At 47.4% G+C, this 14,477-nt stretch overlaps 6 protein-coding genes across 8 annotated transcripts; 2 read left to right on the top strand and 4 right to left on the bottom strand.

The window, feature by feature from the left end:
* Positions 1–28: 28 nt before the first annotated feature.
* On the bottom strand, positions 29–1,935 carry E1B28_005491 (uncharacterized protein; the record flags this gene model as incomplete). Its single annotated transcript, XM_043150057.1, has 10 exons — positions 29–104; positions 157–268; positions 320–349; positions 406–595; positions 660–787; positions 844–956; positions 1,008–1,146; positions 1,198–1,211; positions 1,266–1,554; positions 1,611–1,935. 10 exons carry the CDS (start codon positions 1,933–1,935, stop codon positions 29–31), a joined length of 1,416 nt encoding a protein of 471 aa, XP_043011141.1.
* Positions 1,936–1,996: 61 nt separating this feature from the next.
* E1B28_005490 (uncharacterized protein) lies at positions 1,997–5,589 on the top strand. 2 transcript variants are annotated; one of them, XM_043150055.1, is made up of 21 exons: positions 1,997–2,074; positions 2,146–2,334; positions 2,429–2,585; positions 2,642–2,706; positions 2,755–2,941; positions 3,004–3,104; positions 3,165–3,359; positions 3,409–3,419; positions 3,487–3,606; positions 3,660–3,800; positions 3,855–3,940; positions 3,999–4,088; positions 4,143–4,191; positions 4,247–4,384; positions 4,455–4,509; positions 4,588–4,676; positions 4,748–4,971; positions 5,028–5,047; positions 5,108–5,198; positions 5,250–5,310; positions 5,372–5,589. In XM_043150055.1, exons 2-21 carry the CDS (start codon positions 2,308–2,310, stop codon positions 5,427–5,429), a joined length of 1,965 nt encoding a protein of 654 aa, XP_043011139.1. In that variant the 5' UTR covers positions 1,997–2,074; positions 2,146–2,307; the 3' UTR covers positions 5,430–5,589. The 2 variants fall into 2 exon arrangements, with proteins under 2 accessions (XP_043011139.1, XP_043011140.1); XM_043150056.1 differs by lacking the exons at positions 1,997–2,074; positions 2,146–2,334 and having other exon boundaries at positions 2,427–2,585; positions 2,755–3,104.
* A 255-nt stretch (positions 5,590–5,844) lies between these two features.
* Positions 5,845–7,424, bottom strand: E1B28_005489 (uncharacterized protein; the record flags this gene model as incomplete). Its single annotated transcript, XM_043150054.1, has 9 exons — positions 5,845–6,000; positions 6,087–6,210; positions 6,277–6,364; positions 6,432–6,578; positions 6,650–6,842; positions 6,915–6,921; positions 6,980–7,217; positions 7,271–7,289; positions 7,338–7,424. 9 exons carry the CDS (start codon positions 7,422–7,424, stop codon positions 5,845–5,847), a joined length of 1,059 nt encoding a protein of 352 aa, XP_043011138.1.
* A 278-nt stretch (positions 7,425–7,702) lies between these two features.
* Positions 7,703–8,965, bottom strand: E1B28_005488 (uncharacterized protein). The gene is made up of 7 exons (XM_043150053.1): positions 8,816–8,965; positions 8,754–8,765; positions 8,637–8,705; positions 8,425–8,574; positions 8,322–8,369; positions 7,873–8,263; positions 7,703–7,814 (listed from the first exon to the last, which is right to left on the bottom strand). The coding sequence occupies exons 1-6, from the start codon at positions 8,858–8,860 to the stop codon at positions 7,880–7,882; spliced, it is 708 nt and encodes a 235-aa protein (XP_043011137.1). The 5' UTR covers positions 8,861–8,965; the 3' UTR covers positions 7,703–7,814; positions 7,873–7,879.
* On the top strand, positions 8,966–12,730 carry E1B28_005487 (uncharacterized protein). 2 transcript variants are annotated; one of them, XM_043150052.1, is made up of 9 exons: positions 8,966–9,100; positions 9,147–9,735; positions 9,801–10,248; positions 10,315–10,501; positions 10,554–10,830; positions 10,885–11,182; positions 11,262–11,872; positions 11,926–12,062; positions 12,123–12,730. In XM_043150052.1, exons 3-9 carry the CDS (start codon positions 10,086–10,088, stop codon positions 12,616–12,618), a joined length of 2,169 nt encoding a protein of 722 aa, XP_043011136.1. In that variant the 5' UTR covers positions 8,966–9,100; positions 9,147–9,735; positions 9,801–10,085; the 3' UTR covers positions 12,619–12,730. The 2 variants fall into 2 exon arrangements, with proteins under 2 accessions (XP_043011136.1, XP_043011135.1); XM_043150051.1 differs by lacking the exon at positions 8,966–9,100 and having other exon boundaries at positions 9,498–9,735; positions 9,786–10,248; positions 11,926–12,730.
* Positions 12,731–13,487: 757 nt separating this feature from the next.
* Positions 13,488–13,796, bottom strand: E1B28_005486 (uncharacterized protein; the record flags this gene model as incomplete). The annotated part of the gene is made up of 1 exon (XM_043150050.1): positions 13,488–13,796. One exon carries the CDS (start codon positions 13,794–13,796, stop codon positions 13,488–13,490), a length of 309 nt encoding a protein of 102 aa, XP_043011134.1.
* Between the last annotated feature and the right edge of the window lie 681 nt (positions 13,797–14,477).

The raw sequence follows: 14,477 nt of genomic DNA, 5'->3' as shown, positions 1-14,477 counted from the left end.
TTCCCACTACCAGAAGCTTGAGGAGATGCTAATCAGAAAGAGATAGGGGATCCCACAATTCATGTGCGAACACGACCATGGTATCATTCTCGAACAAATCATGGCTAGTTGCAGTAAGCGAGTGGGTTTTCGTGCCGAAGACAGTTCATCACCTACGTGCACATAATTTGGCTGGACAGCTTCTTGTTAAGCTCATCACCCAAGAGGGGAACCGTCATCATGTTATGGACGGATTGAAGATAATATTGTCGGTGGGCTTTGAGGATCTCTACAGTACACGTCTGAAAAAATCGTTCAAGGATAAAAGGAATTGACGCACCCGGTATGGAAAATGTGATCGGTTCGACCTCTGTTAAGATCGCAGATGAATAGATATCCCTGATACAGCTTAAAAAGTTTCTTTACCTTCGCGTGGTTCGCAAAGCTTGGGATCGACACTCCTCCAGTGCTTGCTTTGTTCCTTTGCGGCAAGCCAAACGACTTCAGTAGCTGATTCACTGGCAACCAGAGGGGGCAGTTCATCAGGCGGTTCTCCTAAAATGACTTTCAAGACTGCCATTGCAGACTTAGTCGTAACTTCGACGTTGTAACCACCCTAATAGTTAGTTGAGTGTGCGTCGGTAGCTGAAAGTCGGATGACAAACGATAAATTCGCTCACCTCCAGTGCAACAACCAGCCTTCCGCCAGCCAAACCAGAAAGCATATGGGTCATGTGCGCATAGCCTGTCGGGGTGACATGACATTCTCCGAGTTCTTCGCCAAGTGCTGAGTCAAAACCAGCGGAGACTGGACCATTTGCATCAGATCGGGAGCGAAACAATTCACCCGAATAATGTACCCACTGATAACTAACTCTGGCGCGAACTCCATCGCGATAGGCATCACAACCTTTTGAAAGGCATGTATGTAATCGGCATCTCCCATACCCTTCTCAGACCACGGGATGTTGACTGAACTATCGTTTTCGTGAAATCTAAGAACAGAAAGAAGGAGAGAGCAAACTTACTATCCAAGTCCAGGTCCTTCACCGCAAGACTGCAAGCCACCGAACGGGCCACATGGATAGAATGTTCCTCCTTCATAACGATGGAGAGATATGTATAGGATAGACGGGTCATCATTGAAAGCCTTTTGTGTACCGTTCCCTAAGCTATCATCAATTCAGTGTCTGGAGAATGGGGGGTGGACTGGCTGACCGTGATGCACGTCCCTAAACAAGGTGAATATTTAAGTTCAGGTTTTACACGGTTGAGCTACACCTCACCAGTCGACTATCAAAATTCTTTTGATGTCTGTACTCTGCTGTACGACTCGAGCTCCCACCGCAACATTGTTGAAGAGGCAAAATCCCATATGCTCGTCCGGCTCTGCATGATGACCTGGAGGTCGTATGATAGCGAACGTCTTCTGCAATTCTCCACGGGCAACGGCCAGACAGGCCTCTATCGCGCCTCCGCAACTAAGGCAAGCGGCGCGAGTTGTTCCTTGCATAACATATAAAGAAAGCTGTTCGTAATATTCGCTAGAATCGACTATCTGTTGTGGAGTCATGTCTAAATGCTCCAATCTCGAGTGAACATCACAATAAGAAAGGTTCGCACTAACTCACGTTCGATTGCTAATACCTTATCCCAATGGTCCTCACTATGTACCAGAAGCGCTTCGTGTCTTTTTACGGGGCGTATCGGTATGCATTTCATTCTTTGATGGTATTCTGCCTTGATTATTGCCCTCCAAATACTTGTTATCCGTTTAGGATCTTCTGGATGTTCCTTGGAATCATAGTGGTTGGTCATTTCAGCGGAATAGACATATCCAACTGTCAAGTCAGGCTCGTAGAGCGGTACAGAATATGAACGAGCAGGCGGAGGTAATGGAGGTTCGGGCCAGTGTGCAGGTTCGTCTACGGCCATGTCCACATTCTGACTCGACATGATGGAAGTTTAAGTAAAGCCTGTGGGATTTCCATAACGGGAATTTCTGAGTGGGCTACTCGGGTGTTGTTCGTTGCCCTTTCATCTTACCTCACCATGACTTGTGCCTGCGCTACGCTCGCAACTTGGATAATTTCTGGTGCCCATCCATCTGTCATCTTTCTGGTTCGACTCACTAAGTTCAGTGTCTCGTCTTTCAATGTCTCCCAGGAGAACCCGAGCCACTCCTTGACCACTCTGGCCCTTCCTTACAAAAAAAAAGATGTCCGACCAGCACTAGGCTTTCTCCTTCATATGATAGTGACAGAGATTCCGATTTGCTGTGTTAGCGTGGTTTAGGGTGATATTCCTGCTCTTCTCGGTACCGTGATCATGGTAGCGGTTTCACCTCCCTCCAAGGTCCGTCACATCTCCCTTTGGGAACACTGAGCGCTGGTCTTCGGAGATCTCAAGGCTGCGTTAGCGTATTACTGACTAAGTATTCGGAATTCAGGCCGTCCGGAGCTTTCTATCTGAGAGCATTAAAAAGCACCACTCAACTTGCCATCGGGAGTACCTCTCTTACAACTTCCAACTGCTTATCATCATGTCCGAGACCAAAGCTCAAATTGACTCTTGCCGCCCCCAATATGATATTATATTCGCAGGAGGTAAGTATCCGCAGATTTATCTCCAAGAGAGAAGTCTCTCAATTTAGAGGAACTAGGTGGTGCCGCTGCTTGCGTTACTGCTGGTAGGCTCGCAGCTGGAGACCCCTCACTCAAGATCCTGGTAAGTGACTGGTGGGTTGCTAGGCTCTCGTGCTGATCGTACAAATAGATCATAGAAGCCGGTGGTCACACGCGTGAATTACAAGAGCATATTCATCCAGCGCTCTTCTCCAATAACTTGAAATTTCGACAAGAGCTCTTCTGGCACCATGTTGGCTCGAAAAGCGAAGCTCTTGGTGGTAGAGCGCCGATCGTCTCTTCTGGACGCTGCTTAGGCGGTGGATCCAGTGTGAACTGTATGTTCAAGTTCGTTCTGTTGGAGAACTTTCCTCAGAGTGACTGCCTTTCGCCTTTCAAGTCATGGTATATGCCCGCGCCCCCGCTTCAGACCTAGATGGTTGGGAGAAGTTGGGTAATCCGGGTTGGGGTTCACACGAACTCATACCTCTCTCGGCCAAGGTGACCAGCGGGAACACTAGAGTCATTCTGAAGTTAATCTAAGTCTATGTTTATACCCAGGCCGAGACTTTTCAGGGCGAACTCAAGTCGAAATCTGGCCATCACGGTGACAGTGGACCGATCAAGATCTCTCGTGGTGGACCAGAAGAAACCTTCACTATCGGGACCCAATTTCTCGAAACAGCGGCTGCATATGATCTTGAACGAGGCTTTATAGAGGACACTGAGGATTTTACAACGTGTGATGCTTATGGAGTGTGTATGGAATCATCTTTTCTTTTTCATTCTAATAGATCCTTCATAGCCTTTCCATCGGTAGGTGGCAACATGCTCAATCCCTATCCTGAGCCACAAAGTAACTTTGACGTTCCTCCTTAATCAGTTACGTGGATGCTGAGACAGGTCGTCGCTCTGATACCGCTCACCACTACGTATATACCCAGGAGGCGAACAAGAACTTGCACATACTGGTCAAACATCGAGTTTCCCGTGTTATAATCGAGTACTATGTCTCCGTCTCATTACAGCCCAACTTTTACTGAGACTTACTCACAGAAATAACCGTGCTGTGGGTGTCGAATATACTCCGGAGGAGACTGGGACCTCATGCGGCCTACAAAACTGCCTAAAAGCGTTTGCTTCACGTCTGGTAGTTGTCTCTGCTGGGTCATTTGGCTCTCCAACGATCTTGCAGAGGTGATTCTCTTTGTATTCTAACTTGTGGGTCTCATTTCGCACGACTTTCCCCAGATCCGGTATTGCCTCGAAAGTCCTTCTGGAATTGAACCAGGTTGAGCAAATTGTCGACCTTCCTGGGGTCGGTGAAAATTACAATGGTTCGTAATTGATTGAGTTTGTGGAGATCATGGCTGACAAGGTCGCACACACCCATAGATCATAATGTGGTTTTCCCGCCTTACTTAACATCTGAGGACTTGGTTTCATTGAATAAAGTCTTTTGTGCAACGGAGGTTACAATTCAGCGTGAGTGTGTGCTCGACCCGCCCTCGAGAAATATTCAATCAGAACTCGCGGTAGCGTACCTTGATCAGTGGAAAAACGATGGTCAAGGCCTGTTAGTCACTAAGTAAGTTTTTCACCTGAACAAGTGATGAGGTTAATTCTCACATACTTCCCAATAGCGGCCTTAATAGCGGCATCAAACTCAGACCAAACGAGAAAGATCTGACGGTATTGGGAGACTCATTTGCGCATCTCTGGGAAAGTAAGTTTGCCAATAGTCCCGACAAGCCTGTCCTCTGCATAGCAAATATAGCTGGGTGGGCACTTTCCAAGATTTGGACAACGTCACAGTCACTCATGCCCCGCCGCTCCTTCACTTCTATCCAGCTTTGTTCGTGGAGAAGAGGGGGGTAAAAATTGCTTCCAGATGGGATACTTTGTCGTGAGGATCTTGTTTGCTCAGCATTACGAAGTTCCCCGCCAGATGCGTGATGTTTGTTTCTGATTTCCTGTTTGAAAGGAATACCCCCTCGCCATCGGTCATGTCCGCATCACGTCTGGAATAGACCCATTTGCACGGCTTGACTTCAACCCTCGATACCTCGAACAGTCAGTCTCGAACTACTACTTTGGCTCACACGTCGGGTTACTTACTCAAACTTCGTTTCACCTAACAACAGTGAAGCCGACCTGGCTGTCCTACGATGGGGATACAAACGTACTCGAGAACTTGCGCGCCGAATGAAATGCTTCCGGGGAGAATTTGTCTCTCTACATCCCTCATTCCCAGAGGGCAGCGCAGCAACCACACGGGAAGCGAGTGGCCCGGTGGCTATATCTGACCCAGACATCCTGTATACTTCAGAGGATGACAAGGCGATTGATGATTATCATCGAGCGTATGGTGAGTAGCATGGATTATATCCTACGTTTAGGATCATTCGAACTCACAACAAACAGTGTCAACAGCCTGGCACGCGGTTAGTAGTTCTAAGATGGGTTTTCCTCCTCCAGCTGACACCTTGCGGTTGTTTTCCTAGCTTGGAACGTGTGCGATGAAGCCCCGCGAACAAGGAGGAGTTGTCGATCCGAGACTGAATGTCTATGGTGTCAAGAATCTCAAAGTTGCGGGTACGTCAGGACGTTGGGGTACCTGGCGGGTACGGCTGATTTCGGTTTTAGACCTCAGCATTGCACCTCTCAATGTTGGAGCGAACACTTATAATACCGCTATAATTATTGGGTAAGTTACTTTGACCGTTTCCGAATCGAAGTTGGATGACGACTTACTGGTTGGGCCACAGTGAAAAGGCTGCACTTATCATCGCCGAGGAGCTTCAAAGCACCAAGTACGGAGAGTAGCGGGGAAACTTAAGTAGACGCGGAACGAGCGCCGGTTAATTCTGGGTAATTTTATCCTTCAAGCTACGGCTATGCCAGTGTACTCGCCAGAAATTTTATACAGTGAGCCTGAGGCGATCAGTCGGTCAACATATTTCTGCCTGATCAGTTGATAGAGGATTAACAAGGCTACTCACCTCTATAATTACTGTATCCTGCCGAAATTCTGCAAATACCAGGCCATTTGAGCGGTGACATACTGCGTTTCGTCAAATCAGGCATGGAATCTACAGGTTCGTTGGTGCAGAACCATCGCCTTAAACCCACCGGCGCTCTAAGGACCGGAACCCTCCTCCGAGTCGAGACACAATTTTCTCATCCTCGCAACATCCTTCATAAGGTACTACTAGCAGATTCCCAGAGTATTGGTAAATAGTCATCCTTGTACTGATTGCCTCATAATGGCAGAGGTATTTGACCTTTGCTGATCGTCCTGAGTGCATGTAAATTCTAACGCCGACACCATCTGGTCAACGCTCTCCACAGAGTTCCCGTATGCTACCCGTACGATAACCAATGTAGGCGCGATACCCTATAAGACGCACTCACTCGGTTAGCGCTAAATGTGAAGGCACTCTTGGGGGGGGGGGGGGGGACGTTATCAATCAAGGTACGCACCGAAACCTGCGTCGCAACAGCGTCAAGGTGAATAGGTACGGGACCATGAGCGTCTGGGTCTGACACATATCGGATCACCAGCATGGCCGTTATAGTAGCTGCGTATAACACTCCTGATTCGACGCTAGTTTTATTTTTTGTCATCAGACATGAATATGAAATGGAATGGCCCTGGGTCACCAGTACGCACATGACAGCCACAATTGCGTTGTACCTCCCGCGTGTCGTCCTTCCCATGAGTCGTCTTGCTTCGCGGCTGATCCATAGAATTCGGCCACCTGCACTTACAAGAACGGGTCAGTAACCCATTCAAGACGGAGGTCGGGGGACGCTCCTAGTACCTACCGATCATGAATGTTAAAATCAAGTGGAAAATAGTATATGCCACCTCGTTTCCGTTTTCTATTTCATAGGCCGTTAAGCGAAGGTTAGCATATTTTGTATAGTCGCTGACTCCGAGAGCATCTACGATGCTGCAACCCAAGGTAATACCTATCCCAAAGTTAAAGTTTCATGTTAAGCAGCTTCGTAATCCGGATGAGAGAAAAAACGAAAGCACAGACCATTAAAAACGAATGCCATGAAAGCCAGGGGTACATGACAGATTTGTTCGAGTTCCAGATTATATAACAACGGTGAATCTGAATAATGTACTTTGACATTAGCGACTATAATCACGATGCCGCCTGCTGATATGCATGGAAAGACTTGCAAGCATAGAATCAGCAGTTGCACTAGGATTGGAACGGTCATATCCTATTAGACTCGGGGGGAGTTTCACGATTTATGAGACCGTCCTTACTTCATCAAGCACGAAATCATACCAACAGCCGCGCTGTACGGATATCAGATGTAAGTACGGCGATAAACGAACATCCACGTCGTGCACGCACTTGTGTGCGGTTTTCCCATCATCCCCAGAGAGAAAGCTCAAGGCGGGAGTGTAGCTCTTTGTGGTCGCAGCTCTGAAGAAGATAATCGCCGCTCGAATAGGTGCCCAGGTATAGAGAACTGTGTAAACCGTTGCTAACACAAAGAGAGTTGTGGTCCAACCCAGGTAGAATTTGGATCCGACACGAGCGCGCCTAGAGAGAACGTGAACTGACAGCCCAAAAAATACGGTGTACATCCCTGTCGAAGAACTTAGTTGATGACCTATTCCTTCGGAAGCAAAGAGCTCGAACCGTATAGGAAAAGCATCGACTGTGGATGGTTATGAGTAAGGTCACGGTATTTTAGCAGGCAACATACCGAGAGTGTCGCTATTGGTTCAATGAGGACCGACTCCACAGTGAGGAAGGGGGATATATGGTCGTCGATATCATCGCTGGAATTCATTGCAAGAGGAACGAAAAAGAGGGTGAGTACGAATTGTACAGGTATAACAAGGCCATATAGACAACTCCAAGGCGCATCCTAGACATCAAGACGTGCATGAAACACACCTGGCCATCACTGTATTGAATAGAAATTTAGTATCCTCATCTATCTGCGGTTGGACGGTTTTATAGATCACATCAGCAAGTTGTAACAAGCTGTTAGCGCTTGAGCTGTGATAGAAGGAAATAACTGAAACGGTATCAGAAGCAACCGTCAACGAAAGAACTGCATACATCGCAGGCAATCAGTTGCTAGCTCATACCGATAATACGTCTAGTTGCGCGGTGGCCGGACATGTAAGAGGTACACTCGAAGTTGATTACTTCACAAGGATAATTGGATGATGTACTGTTCAAAGACCATTCAAAAAGCATTTCAAGAGAGGAGGAATTCATCGACTAAGCACCTTAAGTTTAATCTTCGGATATCGGCCGCCCAAGGTACATCATATTGAACTTGATACTCCCACTCTTCCCAATAAAAATTTCCTTCCCAATCCTTACAACTGCATCCAACAGGTCTTCTTCTCCTTCGCATTGACCACAATCAACAGGTCCCGCACGGCCTCCATCCAGTTCTATCACTCTCTTCCCGGAGAGAACGAAAGCGGTGTACGCCTGGTCACAACGATCGTCGATATCAGGTAGAACACATTGTCCGACTGTCGTCATCGATGAGTGGATAGTTGCGAATTCTGGGATATCTGCAAACAGCTTTGACCGCTCGAGGGGTGGTTTTGGGCGAGCTGAGGTGTAGAAATCGGACAAGGGCGAGGCTGGGGCCAAAGTCACAGGTGCCTAAGGAAATGGAGAGTGGGTGATTACGATTTCAGAAACGGGAGAAACTAGAATCTACATTTGCCAGACTGTGAACAATCGCCATTGCTCCGCAGGCGTTCCTGATCTATGGGTAGAGTAGTGTCAAACGAATGATATCCCCAACAGCTTCTCGTTCATACCGTTTGCCCCATCCAAAAAACACTCTCATCGACTTTATTTCCACCTTCTTTGGCTATTTGTTCATCTTCAGCAGCCCTTCTGTATCGTGCTTCTGTGTACGGAAACACAAAGATGACGGCTTTGACGGGTCTGGGGATCCTTGAAAGCATCTTTTCCCGACGTTCCAATTTCAGCACGAAACATTCGGAAATGAAACGAAGCGACGGCGTACGTCTGGATCGAACGAGTAAAGGTCATTAAACGAGTCATTCGCGATGTCTAATCCGGCTTTGCTTGACCACTAAATTCAGGTTGAACACTTGGAAACTCCTTGAACAGAGCTACATACGCCGTTGAAGACCTGAAACAAAGTTAGTATTACATCGATAGATAGAAAATCTGAGAACGGACCTCAGGATTACTTTCCAATGGAATCCAGTTCAAAGTTTGAGTCATGGTTGAGAGTCGAGAATTAATTACGCGTACACACGCGGGTCCTGCAGTCAGGTGAAGAGAATCGAATCAGAGATACGGAACCGATAATTGGTGGTGTGACTGGTATGACTGGTACATTGAAGACTGGAGAGCTTGCAGAATGTTGACCGTGATGGTGGTAAGAGACAAGCGATGCTATACTTGTATCCCGGCGACGCACGATTTCGATTTCTTCAAACATCAAACCAGGTTATCTACCAGGTAAACCAATATTTCAGGATATAACCATTCCAATACAAGTTCACAGAATCTGATTAACTCTCTTCGACACGAAGCCTACCAGCAGCCGGACACCACCTTTGCTAGAAAAACTCTCCACGACAAACGTAAAGCTTGTAGTTGGCATCAACACCAAGAGCTTCAGGGAGCTTCGGGAATATAGAAAGGATCCGTACACCGCGGAGGTGAACACAAATTCGAGCAGATGATTCTGCTGCCAGGACAATCGGATGTACTGTACGCACACCGACACCCGCACCCGAACGATGCGACATTAATGAAGAAGAGAAGACGAGCCTTGTGTTTCTGTGGGACAAAATCACCTGATTTTCATGTGATGGTTCCGTCGGTCCACGGTTATAATTATCGGTCCCTTCCAGCCCCTTCCTCTTCTCCGCCATGGTCATCCTAATACTCGGAATGCTGCACTCAAATACTTAATTCTCGTCGGAACTTTGTTCACGTATCGAAATCAAATCAAGTAATCCTCCTTCCATCTCTTTCGTGGGAAGCTCGAGCCTATCAAGTTCTCCATGCTGAGTATTGGCCTGCACATTGCAAGTACACTATTTAGCGGGCAGCCAAACACAAGCATAATGATTGCGATATCTTATCTGGTGAGCCCATCGCGTTTTTTATTGACCATTCAAATCGCTAACTAGGTCAGCTGTGCTTTCCTTAGTGACGCGGAACCATTCAACGTCTTCCCCGACAGACTAGGCTGGTGCACTCCTTTTAAAGGACACGTGCAGCGGAAACAGGAAGATTTCTATCCACATATACTCAACAGAACTCCTATTGCAGTGCCCGTCAAAAACGAATCACTCATAAGCAGACCCACCTCTCTACTCCAGGACGGATAGCACATACGTACCTTGGAATGGCATCTCAAGGCTATAAAAGCTCAGGCAGTACGGTATACCACGGGTTTTTTGCATAACGATAGCTTGCTCTTAGTTCCCGAATCATGTGCGGTATCTCTGGAACTTATTCAACCTGTCATGCCTTCCCGCTTGATAACGCGGTATCGTCTCTGGAGGGGGACCTCAGAGCTTCCATCCAAGCTATGGCCCATCGGGGTCCGGACTCTTTTGGGACGTTTTACGAGGTCTTTGAAGGAGGGTCAGTTGGTAAGTTTTCTCTGAATTCATCTGGGAAGGCACTGTACCTCATTTGCACCCTATTCATTCAAGTAGGCCTTGCACATGCCCGACTCTCTATTATCGACATAGAAGGAGGCCATCAGCCTCTCTACGACGACGCAAATTCCGTCCACGCTGTAGTGAATGGGGAGCTCTACGATTACGCAGTGATCCGTAAACGGCTTGAACAGGAGGGTTGTGTTTTTACGACTTCCGTCGACTCGGAACTTCTTATCCATCTGTATATTCCCCTTTGGTTGTTCTTTTTTCTCCCATCTGACTCGTTGACATAGGTACAAAGTATACGGGTTAGATTCGATCCTTCACCTTCGAGGAGAGTTCGCGTTCATTTTGTACGACAAGCAGCGAAGGATGATCTTTGCTGCTCGGGATAGGTTCGGCATCAAGCCACTCTACTACACGCTTCTAGATGGTGGCAAGAAGTTACTTCTTGCAAGTGAGATGAAGGCCCTTGTACCGTTGGGATGGAAACCTGAGTGGGATGTCGAGAGTATCGTGCAGTTGGGGGAATTCATTGATGATAGGACCGTGTTCAAAGGGGTATACAAGGTAAATGTAAAATATATATATTCTCGGACTCTTCCTGACACCGGGTTCTTCAAGCTTCCTCCCGCACATCAGTTAATATTCCGCCATACCGGTCGGCTCAAGGTCGAACCTTACTGGGACCATAGCTACAATTCTCCAGACGTTCCCGAGAGCCGTTCGCTCGAGGAAATGATAGACGGTGTCCAGAAACGTCTGGTCGACTCTGTCAAGGCACGTTTACGCTCAGACGTTCCTCTCGGAGTCTATCTAAGCGGCGGAATAGACAGTGCCGTGGTCGCTGGGATTGCCTCCAAGCTTTTGAAAGAAGGCAGTCCGGAGACGAAACTAAACACGTTTACGTTGGCGTTTCCAGGTGAGCTACTTATACTTTGATGTCCGGTTTCTCCTTGTTGTCTCGGGCGTTCATACTAAGATTCATTTACCCCTGACAGATCGTGCCGAGTTAGATGAAGGTCCAATTGCGAAACGGATGGCAGAGTCCATCGGGGCTGTATCTCACCTGATAACCCCGACCGAAGCCGACCTCGTCTCATACTTTGAAAAATCTGTCTATCACTCCGAACAACCAGTTCACACTTTGAACGGCGCCGGAAAGATGATTTTATCAGAGTACGTACGAAGACATGGATTCAAAGTAGTCTTGAGTGGGGAGGGCGCTGACGAGGTTTTCGCTGGATACTCTTTCTATCTGGCAGACTACCTGAGTGCTGTTGACCACGCAGCGGTGGACCTCGGGATCCCACTGCCTACCTCATCGGAGCTCTTCATGGCGTTGAAGGAGTTTGAAGGAAAGAAATTGCCGCAAGATCATCTCTCGCTGAGTCAGGTGGATCCCGAAGCGACGAACAGTAGCCGGCCGCTAGGAGGGATCTACTTCCCGAAGGTATTGAGTACCGCGGGATTCGATAATCAGGTTTTTAGTCAGGATATCATCGACAAAGTCGGGAGTCCTGATCATTCCTTGAATATCGCCGAGAGATTGAATGCCAGGGCGAGAACAGATATAGTCTCTCGGAAATATCACCCGCTCCATTGTGCATTGGTGCGTATAGTAACCCGACTTTTTTTTCAAGACTGACTCTTGAATTTCTGAAGCACACATGTATGCATACGAGCCTTCCCAATTTCGTGTTGAATCTCCTTGGAGATCGAATGGAGATGTCCAACTCGGTCGAGGGACGACCTCCACTTTTAGACCATCATTTGGTCGAATACGCGAATAGCCTGCCGCCGTAAAGCACTTCTATTCTAATTTGATAGTGCATCTAAATTCCAGTGTATTATTTTTCTAGCTCAGTCAAGATAATGCCCAGACTTCAAAACAGTAACCGTGGTGACGAGTCCCTCCCGACAGATCCTTCTAGCGCTCAACAGCGTAAATGGGTATTCACGGAGAAATGGATCCTCCGTCAAGCAGCGAGACCCTTTGTAACCGAAGAAATCTTCAACCGCACGAAATCTCAATATAACGCCCCTCTTTCCCGCCCTTCAAGTTCCAGTGCGTCCGTGGCATCGGGTGATTCCTCGGAGTCGAGTCGATTGATGAGTCGTGAGCTGGCGCCACTCCAGAAGTACCTGAAAACTCGGCTCACTGAAAACGTCATAAGAAGATTAGGTTGGGCTAGTTGGGAGTATGTTGGCAGGCTTCTAGAAGAGTTTTTGGAATCTCCGCAGAGTCCGGCGGATGGTGGAATTGATAGAAGAGCGAGAATTTTGCTATGTATGGCAAGCTTTGTGGTTTTGCAGGAAAGATTCGGGGTGCCGGTCGTCGACTTGGACAGGTTGTAGCTGATCAGCTCACCCGAGGGCGAAGCATTCGGGTACTCGTATTCGCATGTGTCCCAGTTGCAGTGATACGAATCGTAATACGGCTCTGTTAAATTGCATCTAGAAATCGAGCGTTAGTCAAAGAAAACCTTGGATCAAGAGTGGTAAACGTCTCACGATCTGCTGCATGACTTCGGCAGAGCTATCCATATGCAAGTGAAGTAAGAAACGAGGAAACCACATAAGTAAGGAGGTTGAAATCTGATACTGACAGAAGGATATAATGACTTGGCGATATCCTCAGAGACACCGCTAGTATGCACCTGTATACGTCTAGGTAGTAGCTCGTTAACATTCCTCTCTGCTCGATTTTCCTGATGTACATTGTACACAATCGGGCAAGGATTCTAAGCAGTAGGCCCACGAGGTGTTTTCCTGAACAGTGCTGACTCTCAAATATACAAGGTAGGAAAGAATCACACACCAGCGTATGATACACCTGCTTCAGGTTCGTAACTCATAATCGTGGTATCAGAAAACCAAATTCCAAACTGTACAGGTGTCTCAAGATCCGACCCTTCACCCTTAAAAGCCCGATACGACCCAGGCCCAAACGAAGCAGTGAAAGTCGCACCACCTCACATGAGGTAAAGTTAAAGTTACGCTGAAATAGCATATCTCTATAGTCATCAAATAATACTAAACATCTAGAAGGAGTCTCGCCCGTATGAATAAAGAGGTCGGACATTGTTGGAATGAAAAGCAGTCTGTGTCTTTGAGGCCGAAGAGCTTAAAATTCGAGAGTGGGATGCCCTAGTCAAGAGGTATAAGATATGAAGTGAAAGAAAAATAAAGAGACGTACGCCACCTGTACCACTAGCGTGTAAACTTCAAGAATCAAGACGAATGCCACGACGGTTTTCCGGTGAGTCTGCATCTATTCCAACCTTGATCTTTAACGCCTTAGAGAGGCGATTTTCGGACATATCCACTGCGGCAAGTAGAATACTCTGCGATGAGGGCGCCACGCTGTAGCGTCGCACATAGCCAGATTTCGTTGAGCACACGTTGCATGAGGCATGCTTGAGAGTATTGCCGGGGAAGACATGCCCTCCATTTGTGGTACCGATAGATGGCAGAACAAGGCTCGCCGGATCTTCTACCACGAGTCTTGATGAACTAGACGTATTCAAAGCCATCGTTTGAGCACTAGCAAGTAGTTTGTCAGATACCGAGGGTGAAATTTTTCAGAAAACTTACCCCGACTCGGATATTAAGTCACGGAACCTTCAAGTTCCACTCCAGCTGTACATGGACTGCAGTCGGCTGATTAGACTTCCAGTACGATATCACCTTCCACTGCCAGGCTCCGTTCCCATCCGGCGACAGACATCACGAATGCCAAGCAGATCCTTTTGTCAAGTCTTGACCTCTGCCGTTATCAGCAACTGGCCATGAACCGGTGATAGAGACCGAATACGCTGTAGTACTATAATGCTGTAAGCTTCCTCGCCTCACTCGGAATTTGTGAACCAACGCACACTCGATCATGGTGTTCTCAAGGCCTCACTCAATAATGACGGCAATCCCAACAGAGAAATTGAAAGCTGATGGAACGAAGATAATGTTGATGCCTTGCCTTGGGCAGGAAAGAAGCTTGAGGTGGTCCGATTAACGAATATGCAGATGGTCAATATATAGTACTGCCAATATCGGAAACAAAACTGAGTCCGACGACATGCAGAATGGTCGAGGCCTATCCCTTTGATTCGAACATAGAACACAGTTCTTTGGAGCGATTGAACCACAGTTCTGTTGTTCTTCTCGAACCATCATGCACCACAGTTCTGTCGTTCTTCATGCACCACCGTTCTGCCGTT

Source organism: Marasmius oreades, chromosome 3, assembly GCF_018924745.1.
Source record: "Marasmius oreades isolate 03SP1 chromosome 3, whole genome shotgun sequence".
NCBI lineage: Eukaryota > Fungi > Basidiomycota > Agaricomycetes > Agaricales > Marasmiaceae > Marasmius > Marasmius oreades.
The sequence above is the reverse complement of the archived record's forward strand: the minus strand, read 5'-3'. Positions and strand labels throughout refer to the sequence as shown.

Bases quoted from the DNA above. Each gene is read 5' to 3' on its own strand.
- E1B28_005490 (XM_043150055.1), top strand. From the start codon at position 2,308: ATGGTAGCGGTTTCACCTCCCTCCAAG. The intron at 2,707-2,754 runs GTAAGTGACTGG...TCGTACAAATAG, and splicing joins ACCCCTCACTCAAGATCCTG to ATCATAGAAGCCGGTGGTCA. The intron at 4,192-4,246 runs GTAAGTTTTTCA...ACTTCCCAATAG, and splicing joins CAAGGCCTGTTAGTCACTAA to CGGCCTTAATAGCGGCATCA.
- E1B28_005487 (XM_043150052.1), top strand. From the start codon at position 10,086: ATGTGCGGTATCTCTGGAACTTATTCAACCTGTCATGCCTTCCCGCTT. The intron at 10,502-10,553 runs GTATATTCCCCT...TCGTTGACATAG, and splicing joins TCGGAACTTCTTATCCATCT to GTACAAAGTATACGGGTTAG. The intron at 11,873-11,925 runs GTGCGTATAGTA...GAATTTCTGAAG, and splicing joins ACCCGCTCCATTGTGCATTG to CACACATGTATGCATACGAG.
- E1B28_005488 (XM_043150053.1), bottom strand. From the start codon at position 8,860: ATGACTCAAACTTTGAACTGGATTCCATTGGAAAGTAATCCTGAG. The intron at 8,370-8,424 runs GTATGAACGAGA...CTCTACCCATAG, and splicing joins TTTTTTGGATGGGGCAAACG to ATCAGGAACGCCTGCGGAGC. The intron at 8,264-8,321 runs GTAGATTCTAGT...CCATTTCCTTAG, and splicing joins TTGTTCACAGTCTGGCAAAT to GCACCTGTGACTTTGGCCCC.